The sequence below is a fragment of the Peromyscus eremicus genome, chromosome 15, assembly GCF_949786415.1.
Source record: "Peromyscus eremicus chromosome 15, PerEre_H2_v1, whole genome shotgun sequence".
In the NCBI taxonomy this organism is placed as follows: Eukaryota; Metazoa; Chordata; class Mammalia; order Rodentia; family Cricetidae; genus Peromyscus; species Peromyscus eremicus.
Window position 1 is genome coordinate 64351681 of NC_081431.1, and position 22042 is coordinate 64373722.

At 42.1% G+C, this 22042-nt stretch overlaps 2 protein-coding genes across 8 annotated transcripts in view; one reads left to right on the forward strand and one right to left on the reverse strand.

Annotated features, from left to right (window-relative positions):
• The window catches only part of R3hdm1 (R3H domain containing 1), a 138633-nt gene extending 135652 nt beyond the window's left edge, over positions 1 to 2981 (reverse strand). For 4 of the 7 annotated variants that reach the window (XM_059280934.1, XM_059280937.1, XM_059280931.1 and 1 more), the window contains exon 1: positions 2785 to 2981. The gene's annotated coding sequence lies outside the window, so the exon portion shown is untranslated. Of the gene's footprint in view, positions 1 to 1852; positions 2067 to 2784 lie in introns of all 7 variants that reach the window. The other 3 variants (XM_059280938.1, XM_059280936.1, XM_059280932.1) reach the window with 2 other exon arrangements.
• A 245-nt stretch (positions 2982 to 3226) lies between these two features.
• Zranb3 (zinc finger RANBP2-type containing 3) overlaps positions 3227 to 22042 on the forward strand; it is a 143698-nt gene continuing 124882 nt past the window's right edge. Inside the window, exons 1-2 of the mRNA XM_059280843.1 lie at positions 3227 to 4042; positions 13109 to 13276. Coding sequence (XP_059136826.1) covers positions 13116 to 13276 — 161 coding nt within the window. The 5' untranslated portion in view covers positions 3227 to 4042; positions 13109 to 13115. The remainder of the gene's footprint in view (positions 4043 to 13108; positions 13277 to 22042) is intronic.

Genomic DNA, 22042 nt, shown 5'->3' on the forward strand with positions numbered 1-22042 from the left:
ATAGTAACTGTAAACTAGTTCTTGAAACATATTGACTAAGTCAGACGATATTACAATACTTAACTATTACAAAACACAACAAATTGTTATTATGGGTAATGTATTTGAAATACATTCCAAATACAGAAATTTTACACATAAGGAAAAAAAAATCTCGTAACAATTCTCTTAGGTACCCAATGACCAATTTCTCATGCTGTTCCTGCTTTTAAAAAAAAAAAAAAGCTGGGCGGCGGCGGCGGCGGCGGCGGCGGCGGCGGCGGCGGCGGCGGCGGCGGCGGCGGCGGCGGCGCACGCCTTTAATCCCAGCACTCGGGAGGCAGAGCCAGGCGGATCTCTGTGAGTTCGAGGCCAGCCTGGGCTACCAAGTGAGTTCCAGGAAAGGCGCAAAGCTACACAGAGAAACCCTGTCTTGAAAAAAAAAATAAAATAAAATAAGATTTAAAAAAAAAAAAAGACTAGAGGCCAGCAAGATAGCTTAGTGCAAAAGGGCACTGACTGGACCTTCAAATCTGACTGCCTGAGTTCAGTCCCCGAGACCAACATGACATAAGGAGAGAAGTGCAAATTGTACCACTGCAAATTGTACCACTGTCCTCTAACCTCCCAAAATGTGCTATGGCACTTGTGTGCCCCCACCTTACTTAAATGTAATAAAACAAAAATGGCTATTTAGGCCACTGTGTATTATTACCACTACAATACTCAACAGCAGAAGAGATTTTGAGGCTGCAACAATACCCTGGGCACATGAACAACAAATTCATTCTCTAAATATGAAAATAAACGAGAAAACAAAAATTATATTTAATGTAACAAAATATATATGTGTGAGATACAATCCCAGTAGCTTTACACATTCTCTCTCTAGGCCTCACAACTCCATAAATTAAACATTACCCTCCCCATTACACAGGTGAGGAAACCTCAGAGCCTCATGAAAGGATCCCAAAACTAGTAAAAGAATGTAGTCCCCTGTATTTTCATCAGTCCTTCCCTGCAAAGAATTCATGAGACCTAAAAATATAATTTCATAAATTACCAATTAATTATCAAGTTTGGGGGAATATGCTTGGCAACATATGCTATAAGAACTTCACGGAATAGCTAAGGGAACTTATCTCCCAAAGCTACACTTAAAATAATAATAACACATAACCAGATTCCTTCTTGATCCAAATTAATGGATCTATTTCACTTTGGTATCTACTTGCATTATTTTGAGAATATGGCAGGTTTCCTAAGTTACTATAGACTTCTCCGACCCTAAAGAAACAGTCTATCAGTCAAAGAACAGACTTTTTTTTTTTAGAACAAATGTTTACTATAGAAACTAGAAAGTCTTAGAAATGGGGTGATCTGTAGCCATGTCTATTACAGATTACTGGATCCATTAAAGTTACATTCTCCTAGGCCAAAAAGCAGAGTGGAACTTGAAAAGATAGGCACACTATCAAAACCTGATGCAATTATAAGAAAACTCCCTAAAATATAGTTAAAGAAGAAAAATTTTGAGAATGACGTTTGTTCAGTTAAATGTGTAGCTACATGAACCTTACCGATCAAGTATTGCAAAAAGGGACTTCCAGTTTGATTTTAACCATCTTTTTATGACACAATGCTCTTGAAATCAATGACATTTACATTTAAGGGGTTTCTTTAGCCGGGTGGTGGTCTGGCTTGCCTTTAATCCCAGCACTTAGGGGGCAGAGGCAGGCGGATCTCTGTGAGTTCAAGGCCAGCCTGGTCTACAGAGAAAGTTCCAGGACACCCAGGGCTACACAGAGAGACCGTGTCTCCAACACCCCCCCCACCACAACAAAAGGTGGGAGGTGGGATTCTTTAAACTCACCTGGGCAAACTATAACCTCAGTGTTGAGGTATACCTGCTTGTGTGTATTCATTCATGCTGGAAATTCTTTTTTTCTCCTTCAGGAATTCAACATATTATTTAGTTAAGCCATACTGTTTTGGAAGATACCTCTTCACCTCTAGCTAGTTTAGGAGACTTGCTATCTCTGGACCCAATTCAGAGGGATCACAACAGCCAGACCCAATTTGTTTATCTATAAAAGCAAGTTCAAACAACAGGGACACTATCTTGCACGTAATAACCACCAAAAAAAAAAAAAAAAAAAGAAAAAGAAAAGAAAAAACTTCCAACACACGGGGGTGGGAACGGGGGGGGGAGGGGAGTGAACAACATAACGTCCCTGTAAAACCATCAGCGACCAAGGCTCTGACAGTCATTCAACTTTCTTGCTAATTTCTCCCCTACGTTTTTTTCTAGCAGTATAGGCACGACATGCTGTTTCCTTTTCGGTGTGTGTGTGTGACAATTCCCCGAAGCGGGGCTAGCAGCCCTGGGCATCTGCGCCGGGCCCCGGAAAACAGTTCCGTGAACGGCCCCTGCTCCAGCCCGGCCTGGCGGGGGCTGCTTCTCCCCTCGGTCCTCCCCGGATCTCCAGGGCTCACGAGAGCAGCAGCTGCATCAGGGACGCTCGGGGAACCTGTCCCCAGTTCCCCCGCTAGGCCTCAGGGGGTTGGCGCTGCACATGGCCCCCGGCGAGGCGGCGGGCAGAGCGCGGGGAAAGCGGCGGGCGGGCTCGCCTCGGAACCCCAGGGCCCCCGGAGGACTGGCGGGGAGGGACGCTGTCTCCTCAGCGCGTCCCTCCCCGGCTGCCTCACTCTCCCGCTCCGTTAGGGCTACCGGTCGGCGAGCGGGGGAGGGGAGCGAGCGCGTTATTCCCGGGACGCCGCGGGGGAGGGGACGGCATCGCTTACCCGCGTTACTGAGGAGAAGGAGCAGGAGGAGGCGGCGTGAGCGCGGCGCGGCGGGGCGACGGCGGGGCCGGCTGGTTGCAAGGAAGAGTCTCACGGAAGGGAATTAACCCCATCACCAGCCCGGACACCGGCTCCAGCGGCAGCCGCGGCGGCAGGATCCCGCCCCTTCCCACCACGCACTAGCCCCGCCTCTCCGTTCGGGTTGACGGGTAGCCGGCTCCCTCATACGCTACATGAACTCTGAGTGACAGAGACATGACCCAATCAGAGGTTGAAGAACCACTTTAGCTCCACCCCATTATCACTGCGGGGCCGCGGGAGAACAGGGCTAAATCTATCTCCACCCCCAAAAGAGAAAGAACCAATCCCTGACAAGTAATCGTCCTTGAAGGACGCAAAAGACAACCAATGATGGGGCTAGGAGGACAGCCATTTTGCCCACTTGTGAAAGAACCACCTTTTCCCACGAGTAGGACCCTGAGGCAGTCGAGTTCCGGGAGGTTTTAGTCACTGGAGATATGGAAGAAAACTATATTCCTTCAGGGCATATTTGTAGCGCTTCTAAGGATGAAAAGAGAATTTTGTCCTTCATGTGGGAGATGTGGGGAAGGCTTTAAGGATGTGGCTCCTCCCCTTAGCGGTAACGGGTTCCAAGCGGAACACCTGGTCTCTCCAGTCTTAGTAGTGGAGGGCAAGACTACTGAGTACTTTGGCTTATGGAACTACAGTTCCCAAGATGCTTTGCGACCCATTTACCATTTTCCTCCACTTGCTTCCTGTTGCATCTCATGGGAATTGTAGTTCTTGAGAGGTTACCATGCGCCCTTCTTGTCCAGATGGGTAGGGGGAAAGTTTTGAGTAATTTGGATTTATCAACGAGGTCCCAAGGTTCTAGTCAGGTCTTTTCGCCTCACTTAAGGAGGAGCAAAAATATAAAAGAAGGGTAGGGAGTTTTCTCGGGATACCACAGGGTTTTAGAGTGCTGGTATTTGAACTCTCCCACTGTCAGGTCATCTCAACGTCACTTCCGCTTAGGTGCGGACACTTGCAAAAAGCTTGGCGGGAGTTGGAGATTCTGAAGCTAGGGCACCAGTTTTGGCGGTCTGGGAGTTCTGTGTAGGTAGGGAAAGAGATGGCAAATTGAATATACTTTAATTGCGTTTTAAGAAAAGAGTTGGTAAGAGTCGGGCGTGGTGGCTCATGCCTGTCACAGCAGGAAGCCGAAAGATCGCCGCGATTTCTCAGCCTGCGCTACAGAGTGAGTTTTAGAACAGCGGGGACTACAGTATTGACCTTGTCTAAAATACACAGAGACAGACAGAGACACACACACACACACACACACACAGAGAGAGAGAGAGAGAGAGAGAGAGAGAGAGAGAGAGAGAGAGAGAGAGAGAGAGAGAGAGAGAGAGAGAGAGAGAAGAGGAGAGGTGAAATGGCATGGGTGTAATTCTCGAGCCCTTAATGTAATTTCCTATCCTGGTTTTATTTCTGCGGACCCAACGTTTCGTATCAGATCCGCTCACGAGTAGATTGCACCTCTTTTGAGTTTGTAGAGGTCACTTTAATTTGTTTTTATCCACTGTATGTAAAGCAGCGTGGGTTTGTAGACTGGAAGGACTTGGAAGTCCTGAGCTAATTCCTCCTGTTTATACAAACACTCTCCAGAGGTTGCCTTTAAAGGAAGAAAGCTCAGGGTTGTTAGTCTAATGGAATGGTCCTGTTGCCATTCTCTCTTTGAGTAACCCGTCCATCATATTAAGTGGCGACCAGGTGACACTTGTAATACTCCAATAACAAAAAGACATCATCAAAAAAAAGGCTTCAGAATTCACAACCTAGTAAACTTATCAAATGAGGCATGCCAGATTGATCACCTCAAGCCTGATGCCCCTCAAAGTCTCTTCCATCATTTTTATGGAAACTTTGTCTTACAACTTTTCTTGTAAATATTTATTGAAAATTTAAGCTAGTAGTGAGTATATCAGACTTAAAGGGTTCAACAGTGCCCAGAAAGGTAATTTTTGTTTTGTTTTGTTTAAAAGGAGTGAGGAAGGGAAAGATTAAACAAAACTAATGTTACTTGGTCTTTTAATATCTCCCTAAATCCAGCATCTTCATAGTCATGTTTTGTGTGTTGATTTGGTTTCCTCTTTGCTTTTTACTTTTAGATTTAAAAACCATGATTGTCTATTTCCATTATTTTTATTGAAGTATTACCAAGTCTGTGTTCAGTACTGATGAGAGTTGTTTATACACCACGTGGATGAAACACCTAACTAGTGCAATTGTAGATGCAGAAATAATCTGTAACTTGCTGACAGACAAAGCAGTCTTACTTTCTCTTTCCTAAGGGGAAAAAAATTGTCTTTGCTTTTTAATGTAATACTTTTGCATGGGAGGGTGCTTGGGTGTGAGCTAATGAACTCATCACCTCCTGTACAATATGCATGTTAAGCAGAAGGCACCATTCAGCTGCATCATTCCCATCGTGGAGTTAGAATTTCCAGTGATGTTTAGCATTATGATCCCTAAATGCTTAGTTTGGTTTTTTGGTTTTTTTTTTTCATGAACTCTTCCAGAGTAAATCAAATCAATAAGTAGTAATAGTAACAATCATATTACTAAGTGTTTTATCTGAGCCAAAAATCAGTGTATTTACATATTTCCTGTGCCACATCTGTGGTTTATTTTCTTGTTGTTGTTGTTTGGGTTTTGTTTTTGTTTTTTAGTTTTGTTTTGTTTTTTGGGTTTTTTTGTTTTGTTTTTGGTTTTGAGACAGGGTTTTCTCTTTGTAACAGTCCTGGCTGTCCTGGAACTCACTTTGTAGATTAGACTGGCCTTGAAATCACAGAGATCCTCCTGCCTCTGCCTCCAGAGTGCTGGGATTCAAGGTATGTGCCACCAAAGCCCAGTTCTGAGTTTTATTTTTGAATGCTGGAGACAGATGGCCTTGCATTTGCTAGGTATGTACTCTATCATTGTTTTACATCCTCAGACCTGATATTGTTTAATAGTTGAAGAAATTGGGGGTCAGTAAGTGCAATAAGACTTTAAAGTCAGTCTCTGTAGAGATGGCTCAGCAGTTAAGAGCACTTGACTGCTCTTCCAGAGGTCCTGAGTTCAATTCCCAGCAACCACATGGTAGCTCACAACCATCTGTTATGGGATCAGATTCCTTCTTCTGGTGTGCATGAAGACAGTGTGCTCATATGCATAAAATACAAGAATAAGCCGGGTGGTGGTGGCGCATGCCTTTCTTTAATCCCAGCACTTAGGAGGCAGAGGCAGGCGGATCTCTGTGAGTTCGAGGCCAGCTTGGTCTCCAAAGCGAGTTCCAGGAAAGGCGCAAAGCTACACAGAGAAACCCTGTCTCGAAAAAGCAAAAAACAAAAACAAAAACAAAAACAACAACAACAAAAAAACACAAACAAGAATAAATAATCTTAAAAAAAAAAAAAAGACTCTAAAGTCTGACCCCTTAGGCAAGACAGTTTGAAGCTGAGATACATATCCAGGTCTCTTTGATTTTTCAGCCCTAAACCATTGTTTCTCAAATGTTTATGAATCATAGAGTCCTGCCTTCCTGTGTCATCAGAGTGCTGGGATAAAAGGTAAAAGGCATCACCACCATGGCCAGCAGAAAGACACTGTTTTTGTTTTGTTTTTTAAAGATTTATTTATTTTACATGTATGAGTGCATGTATGTATGTATGTACACCACTTACAAGCCTGTCAGAAGGCATCGGATCTCCTGAAACTGAAGCTCCACATGATTGTGAGCAGCTGTGCAGGTGCTGGGAATCCAACCTGGGTCCTCTGCAAAAGCTGCCAGTTTTCTTAACCACTGACCCATCGCTCCAGCATCTCAAGGAAGACCTGTTTTAATGAAATGCCACTGCTTTATTTAAAGTTCAGTGGGTTGACTGTGACAATATCACTGTCACTTTTTATAGCTGCCTGTATTCCAGGGTGTCGCTCAAATATAACCTGTTTCTTGCTAATGGCTATGTACAGTTTCCAGTTAGTAAATTTTTTTGTTACCATAGTGAAAGCATATAACAAACTCTACCATCTTAAGCATTCTTACATGTGAACATTACAGTGTATTAACCATTTGTACCTTGTTATACAATACAGCTGTAAAATGTTTCTGTCTTACACAGCTAAAATTCTGCTTTCGGTCTTCCCTGACCCCTTGCTTTCTGTTTCTAAGAGCTCATCTTAGAATACCTCATACAAAGTTATACATTTCGTGACTAGCTTATTTAACTCAATGTCTCCAGGGTTCAGTCATGTGGGATGTGGTAGGATTTCCTTTGCAGGGCTGAATCCTTGGTACTGACACGCCACACTTGGTAAAGGAATTCATCGGTTGGTAGGCATTTAGGTTGATTTGCCCTCTTGGCTTTGGTGGCCAGTGCTGCAGCTAACGTGGGAGTGTAAATTCTTTGTATGTGTGTGTGCACAGCTAAACTGTAGATCTGCGTGGAGACTAGAGCTTGGCCTGTGGTAGTCAGTTCTCTTACCACGAGGAGCTAGAGACCAAACTCAGGTCGCTGGGCTTGGCAGCAGGAATTTTACCTCCTGAGCCGTCTTGCCTGCCCAGCTTTTTGAAAGTAGGTTCAGCTGCAGAGCCTCTGTGATTCCTAAATTGTTCTCCAGAAGAAATATTTCCACTTTCTTTACTGTAGGACTCTTTGAGAGAACCTGCTTCCCCGTTACGTGTGGGTTTGTGTATGTGTGGTATGCAGCTGCACCCCCTTGGGTGGGTGCATGTGGAGACTAGACTTTCACTCTGGGGTGTCTTCCCCAATCTCTTCTCCATCATACTTTCTGAGACACTGTCTCTCACCAAACCTGAAGCTTCCCCTATCAGTTAGACTGGCTGGCTCGGGAGCCGCCAGGACCCTGTTGTCTTTGAGGCACCCCACCCCACCCTAATTTTAGATGGGTTTGGGGGTCTGAATTCAGGTCCTCCGATTTGTACAGAAAACATGTTACCCATTGAGCCATGTGCTCAGCTCCACCCCCCTTTCCCATCTCTTTTCTCTGTCTAGTCTGGTTGGAAAGGGATGACTCATTAATGCAGTTTGTATCTCTTTGAACCCGCTGATGCTGAATATCTTTATATGTATGCTGCCCGGTGATGTCTAGTTTCTTTTAAGTAGCCTGTTGCTGGCCTAGCATCATAATTTTAAGGAAATACTTCAGTTTATTTCAGTTTGTCACATACTTGGGGAAGCTGTACTCACATTAAAATTTTCTTTTTAACTTTTAAATGCTGTTTTTCCCAAAATGAATTTAAATTACTTTAGTTTTCATATCTGTTGTCTTTTCTTTTATAGTGTCTATCTCCTCTCCAGTACACAAAAAAAATGTATTGTTAAATTTTTTTTCCATATTTTATTTACTTATATTGTTCTTTGGTATGAAGTACAAAATTGGGATCATTTGATGAGGTGCTGGGGATTTAACACTGGGCTTCTGCTTTCTTTCACTGAACGAGCTTTTCATCCTGTTTTGTTTTTCTGATGATCTCAAGTAGCTCAGGATAACCTTGATCTCTCTATATAGCTGAGGCTGACCTTGAACTCCTGATCCTTCTGCCTCCACTTCCCTAGTACTGGCATTACAGGCACATGCTAGGCACTCCTTAAATATTGTCAGATGAGTGATCTGGAAGCAGTGTTGTAGAATAGTAAAGTTCAGACTTTTACATCAGACCAGCGTTAAGTCCTGGACTCAGAACCAGTCAGTTCTAAGACTTGTGTGAATTGTTTATTAGCTCAGAATCTCAATTTCATCATGCAGATAACAATAGTTTGTGGGCCAGTGAAATGGCACAGTGGATAAAGGCACTTACTGCCAAGGCTGAGGACCTGGGTTTCGTCCCCAGAATTTACATGGTGGAAAGACTCCCCAAAATTCTCTGATCTCTACATGGGTACACAGTCCTCTCAAGGACGGACACACACACACACACACACACACACACACACACACACACACCATTGGATAAATAAATGTAAAAAAAATGCTTTGTAAGTTGCTTTGAGAATTTAGGAGATGTTATAAATTTTTTTAGCATAGTGCCTCCATGGAAGAGAATATCCAGTAAGTGGAAGTTGGTGTGGTGTTGATGGTATGTTAGTGAGTGTAGCTGCCTTCAAATAAATGGGAGTTATTCTATCATTCTTCTGAAAACAGTTGCCTATGGAATGAAAGGTGTCTTTGCTTTTAAAGTAATTGATATTTGATATGGCAGCTTAGGAAACCTTGTGAGAAGCGAGTCAGAAAATATTATGTAATTTTATATTTATTGTAATCAATATACCATTTTATAATATTAAATTTTGCCAATTAAACATTCCAATTTATTAAATTTAGGCTTTAGTTTACTGATGACCTATAAATATAGTTATATCAGGGCTCGAGGATAGCTTAGCTGTTAAGAGCACTGGCTCAACTCTCAATCATTCTGCAAAATATACTAATTTATTTATTATAATTTGAATTTAGAATATACTTTCTGTATTACAGTGGCTTCTACATGTATGCATTCACGGCACTGTTCTAGTCCCTTAATTCCTACCTTGCTGTGCATGAGTTGCACACCAGCACTGTGCATGCTTATGGCCACAATTTATATCTTTTTTTTTTTTTTTTTTTTCCAAGACAGGGTTTCTCTGTGTAGTTTTGGTGCCTGTCCTGGATCTCGCTCTGTAACCCAGGCTGGCCTTGAACTCACAGAGATCCGATTGGCTCTGCCTCCCAAGTGCTGGGATTAAAGGTGTGCGCCACCACTGCCTTATCCCTAGCTCCTGTCCTGCTTCTGGACCCAGCGTGGTCCTCCTGACCTTTGAAACTTTATTTATTTTTATTGATTGATTTGGTTTTTGTTGTGTTTTTGTTTTTCAAGGCAGGGTTTTCTATATTAGCCCTACTGTCCTGGAACTTACTCTGTAGACCAGGCTGGCCTCAAACTCAGAGATCAGCCTGCTTCTGCCTCCCAGGTCCTGGGATTAAAGGAGTGTGCACTAACACACCCAGGCTGTCCTTTGAAAGTTTAAAGAGACAAGTAATAGTGAGTGCTCAGTGCCGGGCACTTCTGGGGGTTTAACAAAACAACACTTCTGGGTGTTGTAAACAAAACAAAGAAATCCTGAGTTGCTGGAGTCACCTACTTCAGAGGCTGATGAAGCATGAGGATCACAAGTTCAAGGTCAGCCTGGCTGACTTAGACCTTGTATTGAAGTAAAAAGTAAAAGAAGACTGGAGATACAGCTCAGGGGCAGAGTGCCTGTTTAGCATGCACAAGGAAGGCCCTAGGTTCAATCCTCATTACAAAAAAAGTGGAAACCCCCAATAAACCCCTGCCTTTATGAAGCTATGTCCTCATTAAGAGAAATAAATAAACAACAAAGGATGTAAATTGTATAGTACTTTGTAAGCTGATAGGGGCTATCAAGGAGAAAAAAAGTGAGGAAGGGTAGAGCTATGAGGAATTAGAATTTAAATAGAGTGGCTAAGTTGCTTATTGATAGAATGGCCATTTAGAAGGGTGTGAAGGACACAAGGAAGGCGGTCATGCAGGCATCTGGGGGTAGAACGATATTCCGATGAGCCAGTGCAGTGTTCTCAGACCTGAAAGTACAAGAACATTAGCATGATAAAAGCAAGTGAGCGTTGGAGAGGTAACTGGGGTGGGGTGGGGGAGATGGAAAGATGGCTTAAGAGACTGAAAGACAGTAGTGAGAGGACGGATCTGAGTAAAGGCCAGAGTACCTCACTGTCTGTTGTATTGCAAAAAGGATCAAGGAAAAGGTGGACACGGGCAATGCCACTTAAATTTTCCTAGAAATTCTGACTAGAGACAGTGGTGGTTCAGATCAGGCCGGTAGATTGTAAATGATTGGAATTGGTGAGATTCTGGGTATAATTAGAATGTGGAGTCAACAGGAGTTGCTGATAGAGAGCTGTGCAGTTTGAGACAGAATGGAGTGCAAGTCCCTGGACGGATACAATGAATGCAACCAAGATTGGGGAAGAGAGTTAAGAATTCTGTTTTTGGAATGTAGAGATGTCTAGTGAGATATGTGAATCTGAAGTTTAGGAGAGTTCCTCACATGTAAATGTGGAAGTTGTCTGAGAAATAATATTTAAAACCATGAGTAACACTCAAGAACAAAGGAAGCTACTAGGAACTGAGCCCCGGTCCATCTGCCTTGCAGGTAGATCATGAGTGAGGTTCAGACTTGGAAGAATTAACCAGTGAGCTGGGATGAGAACTGTGAGATCCCTGTGTTCTAGAGTCTAGTGACAACATGAAATCAGGAGGGGTAGTTCAGTGGAAGGAGCAGGAAGGTACAGACTCAGGCTGCTTCCTGTTAGTTTTTTTCGGCGCTGTTTTATTCATCAAGTGGCTCTGTTTACCGTGTGAGGAAAACCACACGGTAGGAGTTTATTAAGAGAGGAGTGCTTAGGCCTATGGAAATGGTTGGGGCGGGGAGGAAGGGGAGAGTCTGTGGCCCGCTTTTTATGGATCCTCCCCACTTGCACGTATGGGCTCACACAGCTATGCCACACGTGCGCATAGATTATGTGATCACGCTGCTGCCAAATTACGTGACCATGCAGCACACGCACGGTAGGACGTAAGGCCCTGGGATGACTAATCATTTGCCGGCGCATGCGCAGTCATGTAGCAACACTTACCCCACCATGTCAAACCTTCCCAAACCAGGGTTTTTGTGTGTGCTATACTTCTTCCAATAACTTTTTTGTTTGATCCCTTCTGCTTTGGTTAGTAAATTTATTATTCCGGTTTCAGTTTTAATATATGTATATTAACATATGCATATAATATATTAAAATTCTAAACCCCCATATCTAAAAAAAAAAAAAAAATCCCTGTTCTATGCCAGCTTAATAACAAGTACCTGCCTATAGGAGATTTTTCCAAGAGCATCTGTATTTGCTATGATGTAGCCAGAGTCCAGCACGGAGTCTACTGTATGTGTACACTGAGACTCATTTCTGAATGCACAGCGCCATGGAATTCAAGAGGTTGGGTGTTCAGCATTTTTAACTGTGGCTGTCTTTAAGGCAAATATTCACACTATTAAAAACAGGTATTTTTACGGTAATTTAACCACAAAGAAGGTACCACCCTGGCGTATTTCCAGTGATGAATAGAGGAAAGATCTACACCTTCGTCTCACATCTTCCTTATTTTAGCTATGTGGTCTGAGAATTTTGCCTTTCTGGATTTTACCATTCTAGACTTTCAGTGTTCACTGGCACATCATTTTCCCCACACCCTCTTTTGGAGACAAATTTACAGCATGTAGTCCTAGCTGGCCTCGAACTCACTGTATAGACAAGACTGGCCCCCTGAGTGCTGGCACCACTATGCCCAGTGCAAGTGTTAACTTTTTAAGAGAATTATTTAGAAGTGAATTCTACTAAATCTTTCTTTCCCCAAATTTTCCTAGACAGTAACTGTTGTTTTGATTGTTTTATTTTATGTGTTGGGGCATACACAAAACTCAAAGGAAAACTGTGTAGTCCATTCTTTTCTTTTTTAAATGGGGCCTGGGAATCAAACTCATGTCCTCAGACTTGTGGGGCAAACACTTTACCCACTGAGCCATTTTCCCAAAGAATTTGTAAATCACCTAAGACATGTATTTTTTTTTTTTTTTAAAGAAATTATCTGAGCTGGAATTTAAGCTCAGTCGTGGAGTACTTTATAGTATTTGCAAGCCCTGGGTTTAGTCCACAGCACCGTAACAAACATCAAGAAAAGATTCAAAAGACTATAATGTTACTAGTTTTGTAAAAATCCACTTGAGGGCTGGCAAGATGGCTCAGAGGTTAAGAGCACTGGCTGCTCTTCCAGAGGTCCTAGGCTCAATTACCAGCAACCATATGGTGGCTCACAGCCATCTGTAGTGAGATCTGATGCCCTCTTCTGGTGTTCTGCACTGTATACATAATAAATAAATCTTTAAAAAAAAAAATCCAGTTGATGTATGATTTTTTCAGTGTTGTATTTATTTGCTTGAAATGGGTATGGCTATATTATGTTTCAAAATGAAATAGAGGACTGTTCTTGGACAGTGAATTATTCTGTCACTTCTGGACTCGGTGCCATGAGTTTTCTTGGCAGCTCACTCAGGGAACGTGGTTTAGCTAGTCTGTGTGTAGCCAGTATCCTGGATCTGGGTGTAAGTGACTTACTGTCGTGCATGTGGGATTCTGCAGTGTGGTGACTAATGTCCCCCAACCTTTGTGTGTCATGTTCCTCCTTTTTCAGGCTCAGCATGCCTGCAGCTGGTGACAAAAAGGAGGCCCCCACGCCTCAGAGTTCTCCTTTAACAAGCGAACCGTATACACAGCTGGATTTTTTACCTGACAAGCTCAGAGAAAAGCTGCTCCCGTTCCAAAAAGATGGCATCATTTTTGCCCTCAGAAGAGATGGCAGGTAAAGAACTTTGATAAGTCATGCTAAAAATTACTAAGAAAAAAAAAAGTACTAAAAAGCCACGTTCTGTTTAATCCTTTCTTTTCAAATATCGCAAAGCTTTCTGTAACTAGAGTGATTGTAATGAAATAGACTTTATCCATAAGCTTTAATTTACTTATACTTGAGGTGGAAAGACATTGAACAATGAGTGCTGTGTTTTAACTGCATTTGATTTATTTATGCTTGCTGTACATGTGTGCCAAAGTATACTTGTTATTGAGGTCAGGTCAGTTTGCCATAATTACCATGTGAGTTCTGGGGATCAAACTCAGGTCTTCTGGTACCTGTTTTTATGGTTTTGTTTTGTTCTGTTCTGTTTTTTGAGCTAGGGTCTCTCTACATAGCCCTTGCTGTCCTGGAACTCATTATGCAGATCAAGCTGGCCTCAAGAACTTAGAGATCCACCTGCCTCTGCCTCCCAAGTGCTGTGATGAAAGGCATGTGCCACCATGCCCAGCTTCAGTCAGGTATCTTAAGTCTCTGAGTTACTAGGTACTCTCAAGATTTCATATTGACAGCTTTCTTGAATATATACTATTCATTACACACACACACACACACACACACACACACACACACACACACACACATCCCTATCACATTTTATTCTTATCTTCAGTTTAAAATAGCAACCACTTGGTGTTTATATTATGTCTTACTTTTTGTACGTCATTTATTTATTTATTTGTTTGTTTGTTTGTTTATTTAGTTGTTGTTTTTGTACTTCTTTTCAAAGGTCATTGTACTGGCTAACCCTTCCCTTGTTGCTGTGACAGATACGTGACGAAAGCCCAATGAGGGAGAAGTTTATTTGGGGTCACAGTTCAGAAAGAACTGTCCCTCCTGATGGGGAGAGCATGAGAGGGAGGGGTAGCTACTGAGCAGTGAAGAAGGAAGTGGGGCTCATTGATAACCTCACTCTCACCCCCAGCAACCTGCTTCCTCCAGCTGAACCACCGCAGCAAGGCTCACCACCTCCCAGAGCCGCACCACTCACGGGACCATTCGTGTCTGCACTGTAACAACTGATGTCATCTTCTCTGTCAGACCAGGCCATCGCATGGTTTTCTCTATTCTTAAGGATAGTGTGCCCTCGATCCTGTAGTTCAAGTGTCCTGTGCTTTCTCCACCGTGTCTTATGAAACACGTCAAACATAAAACAGCACTGAATAAATGCTGAGTGGCCACCCGTAGTCCTCTTACCAATCTGTGATAACAAATTTCACTTTTCTATCCCTCTGTCCTTTCTTCACATCAATCCATCTTAGTTATTTTTAAATCACCTCACAGTAAACTACAGATATTTTTCTATACCCCTAAATACTTAAGTGTGTGTATGGTTAACTATAGTTCATATTTAATTTTTATTTTAATTAATTATTTATTCATTTATAGTTTTTTGAGACTTCTCTGTACAGCCCTGGCTGTCCAGGACCTTGCTTTGTAGACCAGGCTGACATCGAACTCAGAGATCTGCCTACCTCTGCCTTCTAAGTACTGGAGTTAAAGGCATGCACCACCACCACCAGCTGGCTTGTTTATCTTCTTTACGTCTATTTATTTTAGGTGTGATTGCACCACCTATGCACTTGTGGAGGTCAGAGGACAGTTTTTGGGAAGCTGATTCTCTCTTTCCACCTTGTTGTAGGTCTCAGGGATTGAACTCAGACTGTCAGGCTTGGTGGCAGGTGCCTTTATTTGCTGAGCCCCCTCACTAGCCCGATCTACGCTTTTTGGTGGTTTGTATTTTGCTTTTGTTATTGTTTTGTTGTTGTTTTGAGGCAGGGTCTCACTGTGTTGCCCTGGCTAACCTTGAATTCACCGAGATCTACCCGCCTCTGCCCCTCTCTCTCAGCTGAGATTAAAGGCGTGCGCTCCCATGCCAGGCCCAGTTCTGCAGTAGGTGTGTTTTCCCTGTTCTAGGACTTCCTGTTAATGGGATGACACAGTATGTGCTGTTTGTGGAAGACTTCTTGCTAGAAGTTAATCTCTTTTAACGTATTAGTAGTTCCTCTTGTGTGCATTTGTATTCATGGCTATAAATGAAACCTAAGATTATTGGGCTCTTTCACCTTGTCCCTGTGTCTTCCCAGTTTTTCCTAGCTAAACATCTCCTTTGGAGATTTACTTTGTTTTTAAGGGTGAGACCACTCTATATTCATAATGTCTGTGTTCAGGTTCCTGAAGATTTCAGTTGCAAATGCCATCCAAAACTGCCACTGGATGGCCTTAGCTTCTTTAGTTAGCTGTTGTTTCTTTGTGCTTGTCTGTGAAAGCCGGGTAAACAGAACATGTGCTGCAGAGCCCACGGAGTGCTGAAGTCTGAGCCACTTACTCTCTGTGGTCTCGGGCATGCGTCTTTAACAGTTCATCCTTCCGCTTTATCCATAGAGTAGTGCTCAACTAGTGCCTGTTCCCGTTTTGTTTTGTTTTGTTTTGTTTTTTCTCCTCGAGACAGGGTTTCTCTGTGTAGCTTTGCGCCTTTCCTGGAACTTGCTTTGTAGCCCCGGCTGGCCTTGAACTCACAGAGATCTGCCTGCCTCTGCCTCCCAAGTGCTGGGATTAAAGGCGTGCGCCACCACTGCCCGGCCTGTTCCCTTTTAGTGAGCTAATCTTAGTAATTTCCAAATACTTGTCCTTAGACTGTTCACTGTTCTTAGGAAAATATAAGTCTATGCAGGAAAATGGGAAAGTAAGAAGTGAGCTATTTACAAAGCTAAATGTATTCATTTTGAGGATGTGGTGACGTGTACCTATAATTCCAGCACTTAGGAGGCATGTGAGTTAGCACCACAGACCCTTTCTCAAAACAAAAGAAAACTAAATAAAAAGTGGAGCTTACATTCATTTTGAAGGCATAGCATTTCTCCTTTCTTGTAATTAGAATTGTCCTTTTTTTTTGTTAGAATATGATGTGAGGAGCTAAAATTTTAAATTGTATTATTTAGCAAATGAATATGAACAGTGTCATGTTGGTTTCCCATTTACTTTTTGTTTATTGGACTTTGAAATATTTTTTTAAATGAATAAGGAAATAGAATCTGTTCGACAAAACAAAAGAGAGTTTAGGGGTAAAGAACTATGCTATTGGTGGCTCCCTTTCTTGTTTTCTTAAATACAAGAACATGTGTATGTTTAGAGGAACTTTGAGTGGATAAGCCAAGATGTTACTAGTATAAATATAGTGAGTGTATTAATTTTTTATTTGTGGCTATTCTTTGCATTTGAAAAAATTTTTTTAAATGAGTAATGTAAGTCATTCCAATTCTTATTTGTGTCATTCTTCTGATTGGAAGGAAGGGTTTGTCTCTGGATTTTTGCATTCTCAGAATAATTCATTCAGCATGCTTTCCTTTTTATTTATCCCATTTTGGATTTTTAAACATAGAAAATCTGATTAGTGTTTGTTGATTCCAGGAGGTTCTCAGACAGTCCCTCTTCATATCGCTCTCATCCTCTCTTTTGTCTATAATTCCAGCCTTTCACTTATAATTCTTTACTTTATCCTGTTTCTATTAATGTCTCTTGCACTGTCTGTGTGCTAGATAATGGCTTTGTTTTTGTTTTGAGACAGGGTCTCTCTACATAGCCCTGGCTTTCCTAGAGCTCTCTGTTTAGATCAGGCTGGCCTCGAACTCACAGAAATTCGCCTGCTTCTCCCTCCTGAGTGCTGGGATTAAGGCATGTGCAACTATGCCTGTCTAGATAGTGTCAACTTTTAGTTTTCTCTCACAGCTCTAATCTGCTCTCTTACTCAGCTTTTGAAAAGCAATTTTTCTTAGTGATCTATAGTATATGTGTAGAAAGGTATACAAATTATGTAAATCTTGAAGAAATTTAGTGTAGCCATCCCCCAGATCAAAAAAAGAGAACATGAACCCTGCATGATGGCACTCATGTGTAATCCCTGAATTCTGGAGGCTCAGGTATGAGAATTGTGAACTTCAGGCCATCCTGGGATGTGTACTGAGACCATCTTTCAATAAAGACAAAACAATAATAGCAAATGCAGGGTGGTGGCGGCGGTGCACGACTTTAATCCCAGCACAGAGGCAGGTGGTCTCGAGTTCGAGGCCAGGCTGGTCTACATAGTGAATTCCAGGACAGCCAGGGCTACACAGGGAAACTCTGTCTCAAAAACAATCAAACAAAACAAAGAGCAAACAAACCAATAATAAATAGCAAGAAACTGTCCTCTTGCCTCCTAATTCCTACTCTCCCCCCTCTTCAAAGGAGCGCTGTCCTGACTTCTAACACCACAGATTGCTATTTCCTATTCATCTACAATGAGGTGTATCCAACTTTTTAAATTAAAACAGTAAAGATTGATTGATTTCATTTAATTTATGTATATGAGTGTTTTACCCGCATGTATGTGCACCACTTGTATGCCAGGTGCCCTCAGAGGTCAAAGAGGGTTTCAGTTCCGCTGGGACTACACTTACATATGGTTTTAACCCACCGTGGGAGTGCCAGGAACCAAACCTGGGGCCTCTGCAAGAACAAGTGCTCGGAGCCACCCAGCTGTTTTTCTAGTGCCGATGTGTCCAGCTTTTTGACATGATAACGTTAAGTTATCTTAAAAGGTTGCACTTGAGAGGCGTGCAAATAAGTAACAATAAAAGTTTTAAGAAAGGTGGCCCCCTCCAAAAAATTGTTTAATTTTTAAAGTAAGTTTCTGATTTTACATTAATCTGCATTCATAGTTATCCTAGGGTGCATGTAGCCTATAGGCTGCAGGTTGGACACATGCGATAAATTTCTTTTGTGTCTGTGTCTTCCATTTCACAGCATTCTGATAATAAATCTGTATTCTTGCATGTGGCTACAATTTATAAATTCTCGTCATATAGGGGGCTGGAGAGATGGCTCAGAGGTTAAGAACACTGACTGCTCTTCCAGAGGTCCTGAGTTCAATTCCCAGCACCCACATGGTGGCTCACAACCATCTGTAATAAGATCTGGCACCCTCTCCGTTTACATAATAAATAAATAAATCTTTAAAAAAAAATTCTCGTCATATAAAATTCCATTGTATGACTACAGCAAAACATGTTCACTTTTTTTTTTTTTTGTGATGGTCATTGGGTTATTTCTGAGTTTCAAAATCTTAACAGTAGTAATTTTTACACAAATACCTAGGTAAATATATTTATATTTTTTTTCTTATATTTACCTCCCAAGAAGAGTTATTGGATCATAAGAGATACATGTATTTTGCTTTACTAAATACTACTTGCATGGCTTGCTTGGGCTATCATAAAAAAGTACCACCACTAATGCAGTTAACAGAAAAATGTATTGTTTCTCACTCTCTAGAGCTTAGTAGTCCAAAATCAAGGTTTTGGCCAAGTTGATGTTTTCTGAGGGCTGTGAAGAAAAGATCTATTCCAGGCCCTCCATAACCTTTTCCCTGTTTTTTAAACTTTGTATTTATTTATTTACTGTGCGTGGGTGTGCTCACTGTGGCACACACGTGCAGGTCAAAAGACAACTTGGGGGAGTTGGTTCTCTCCTACCCGTGGGTCCTGGGGATCGAACTCAGACCATTGGGTCTTACAAATTTTCTCACTGTAGCTTCCCACTCTACTGTCCTAATAATACTTCCTGATCAGCATAAATTTTTATGTTTTTATAATTTTATTTATTTATATTTTTGTTTTTTTTAATTGTTGTTTTGTTTTTTTTAACATATGAATGTTCTGTCTGCACGTACGCCTACATGCCAGAAGAGGGCATCAGATCCCATTACAGATGGTTGTGAGCCACCTTGTGGGTGCTGGGAATTGAACCCAGGTCCTCTGGAAGAGAAGCCAGTGCTCTTAACCGCTGAGCCATCTCTCCAGCTCTTTATATTTGTTAAAAAAAAAAAATCACATTTATTTATTTTCCTTTGCATGAGTGTACATGTGTGCTATGGTGCACATGTGGAGGTCACAGGAATCTTCTTCTTTCCTTCCACCACGTGGAACCTGGGCGTCCAACTTCGGGGTCAGCTTTGGCAGCAGCTGCTTTTACTCACTTATTTATCTTTTACTCACTTTTCCTCCCCCTTTTTAAAATTCTAAAAATCATATTGATTTTTAGATTTTACTTACTATCCCCCCCCCTCTCTCTGTGTGTGTGTGTGTGTGTGTGTGTGTGTGCGCGCGCGCGCGCGCGCGCGCGCGCGCGCGCGTGTGCACATGTGTATATATGCCGTGGATCGTATGTGGAGGTCAGAGGACAATTTGCTGCTGTTGTTTCTTTCCTTCTATCATATGGGTCACAGGGATCGAACTCAGGTTGCTCGGCTTGGTGGCAAGCACCTTTACCCACTGAGCCATTTCTCCAGAATCCAACATTCTCCATTTTAGTACTATTTCAAGTAGTTTTTACCAGTAGTATTTCTATGGTTTGCATTTTTTGCACATCTTTTTTTTTTAGAAATCTGTGCCTGCTGCCCAGTAATGAAGAGGGTATCCTGCATGCCACCTGTCTTGGCTTAAGAATGGTTTTATTAATGAGAATAAGAACATACTTACGTAAGGGGACCCAAATTGTACAGAAACAATATGGTACCTGCTGTCTTGTTATCTGGAGAGCCAGAAAAATGGGTAACACTGTTCACTAGGATCCCAAAGACCTGAGAACCAGGGAACGCATGGCAGAAATCCTGCCTCTGAATCCTGGATAACCAGGAGCTCCCTTGTCCAAGGCAGGACATGATGGGAATCCCAGATTCAGTGGAAGGACAAGCTTTTGTCAGTAGTTTCTTTTAATATATTTATGTTTTTACTTTTCACATCAATTAGATTTACAGTTCACTTGGAATAATTTTATTCCTGGTACAAAGTAAAGGTCACAATTATTTTTTCATTTCCTTTTGCATGTGCACATCCAGTTGATCTTCCTCAATCTAATGAGAAGGCTGATTTAGCCCACTAGTATATAGCATATAGTGACATCACTGTCATAAATCAGGCTCCTCTTTCTAGGTGAGTGCTGTCTAACAGAATGTCCTGCCAGGATGGAAAGGTTCTGTACATAGACAAGCCGATCAATACCCATTTTAGCAACCTGTGGTTATTGGATTGGAAAAATATAGCTAATGCAAGTAAAGTGGGCATTTTAAATTTTGGCTAGCTTGAATTAATTTAAATTTAAATCTGAAGAGTCATAGGTATCATCTGGCTATGACGTGTTATAATGCAGTTGTACATTTATTCTACTTATCTGCTAGGTACCTTTTTTTAAATTTATTGTTCATTTTCTGTGTGCGCGCGCGCGCGTGCTCATGCCTGGAGGTGAGAGGAAAACATTGGATATCCTGCTCACCCTAGTCCTTTGAGAGACTGCCTCTCATTGAACCTGGAGCTAGACTGGGAGATAGTAAGTCCCAGCCATCCTCCTGCCTCTGTCCCCAACAGCTCTGAATTACAGACACAGAGTCATTCTTGGTCTCTTGTAGGTTCAGGGAGCTGAACTCAGGTCCTCATGCTTGTTGAGCACGTGCTCTTCTCCACTGAGCCCCCTCGTTAGCCCACCACGTTTAGTTTTAATTATTTTATTTTTATTTATGTATATGCCTGCATGTCTGTGTGTATAACATGTATGTGCATGTGCCCAAGGTGGCCAGAAGAGAGTATCAGATTTCTTGGAGCTGGAGTTAAAAACAGGTGTTGGCTGCTTGGGTGGAGGGAACTGAATTCAGGTCCTCTGCAAGAGCAGGAAGTACTCCTAACTGCTGAGCTATCTCTCCAGACTTCGTTTTTAATCTTAATATTAATTTTATTTATTTTAATTATTAAGGAAGGCACATGTGCCATTACATGAATGTAGAGGTCAGAGGACAACTTTGTAGAATTGGTTCTTTCTTTCCACTTTTTTTTTTTTCTCGAGACAGGGTTTCTCTGTGTAGTTTTGGAGCCTGTCCTGGAACTGGCTCTGTAGACCAGGCTGGCCTCGAACTCACAGAGTGCTGGGATTAATCCTTCCACCTTCTATACATAGGTTCCAGGGATTGAACTCAGATCACTAAGTTTGCATGGCAAATACTTTTACCTGCCTGGCCTAGCCTCCAGTTTGACACCTGTCCTCTTCCCAAGCAGTCCCCATTCTGCTTTTTATGTAGATTCTGCATGTGAAAGAAGTCATGTGATCTTTACTTTTTCACTTGTGCTTATTTTGCTTAGCATGGTAACCTCCAGTTCCATCATTTTCCTGCAAATTTTTGGTGTTTGTGGTTTAAAACTGCATTATGCTTATAGACCACATTTCCTTTACCATTTCGTATGTTGCTGGGCACTTGGGCTGATTTTGTGACTTGGCTATTGTGAATAGTGTTTCCGTAAACTTGACTATGCATGTATCTTTCCTTTCTGCTATCTTTGGCTCTTTCAGTTCTGTACCCAGATGTGGAAGATCTGGACCATATCAGGATTATATTTTTAGTTCTGCAGAGTTTTGGTTAATTAAGTGATTTTGAGAGGAGATCACACTATGTCTGTCACCCAATCTGGCCTGGAACCTGCCATGTAGCCATGGCTGAACTCAACTCATGGTCCTCCTACCCGCTAGGATTACAGATATGTACCATGATGCTGACTGTTCTGTTAGTACTTTGAGGAGCCTCCATAGTATCTGGGCTAGTTATATTCCTACTAATGTTGTATAGGTCTCCACACCCCGCACATCCTCAGCAGTCTTTGATTACTTGATGATAGACCTTCTGTTTGTCCGCTG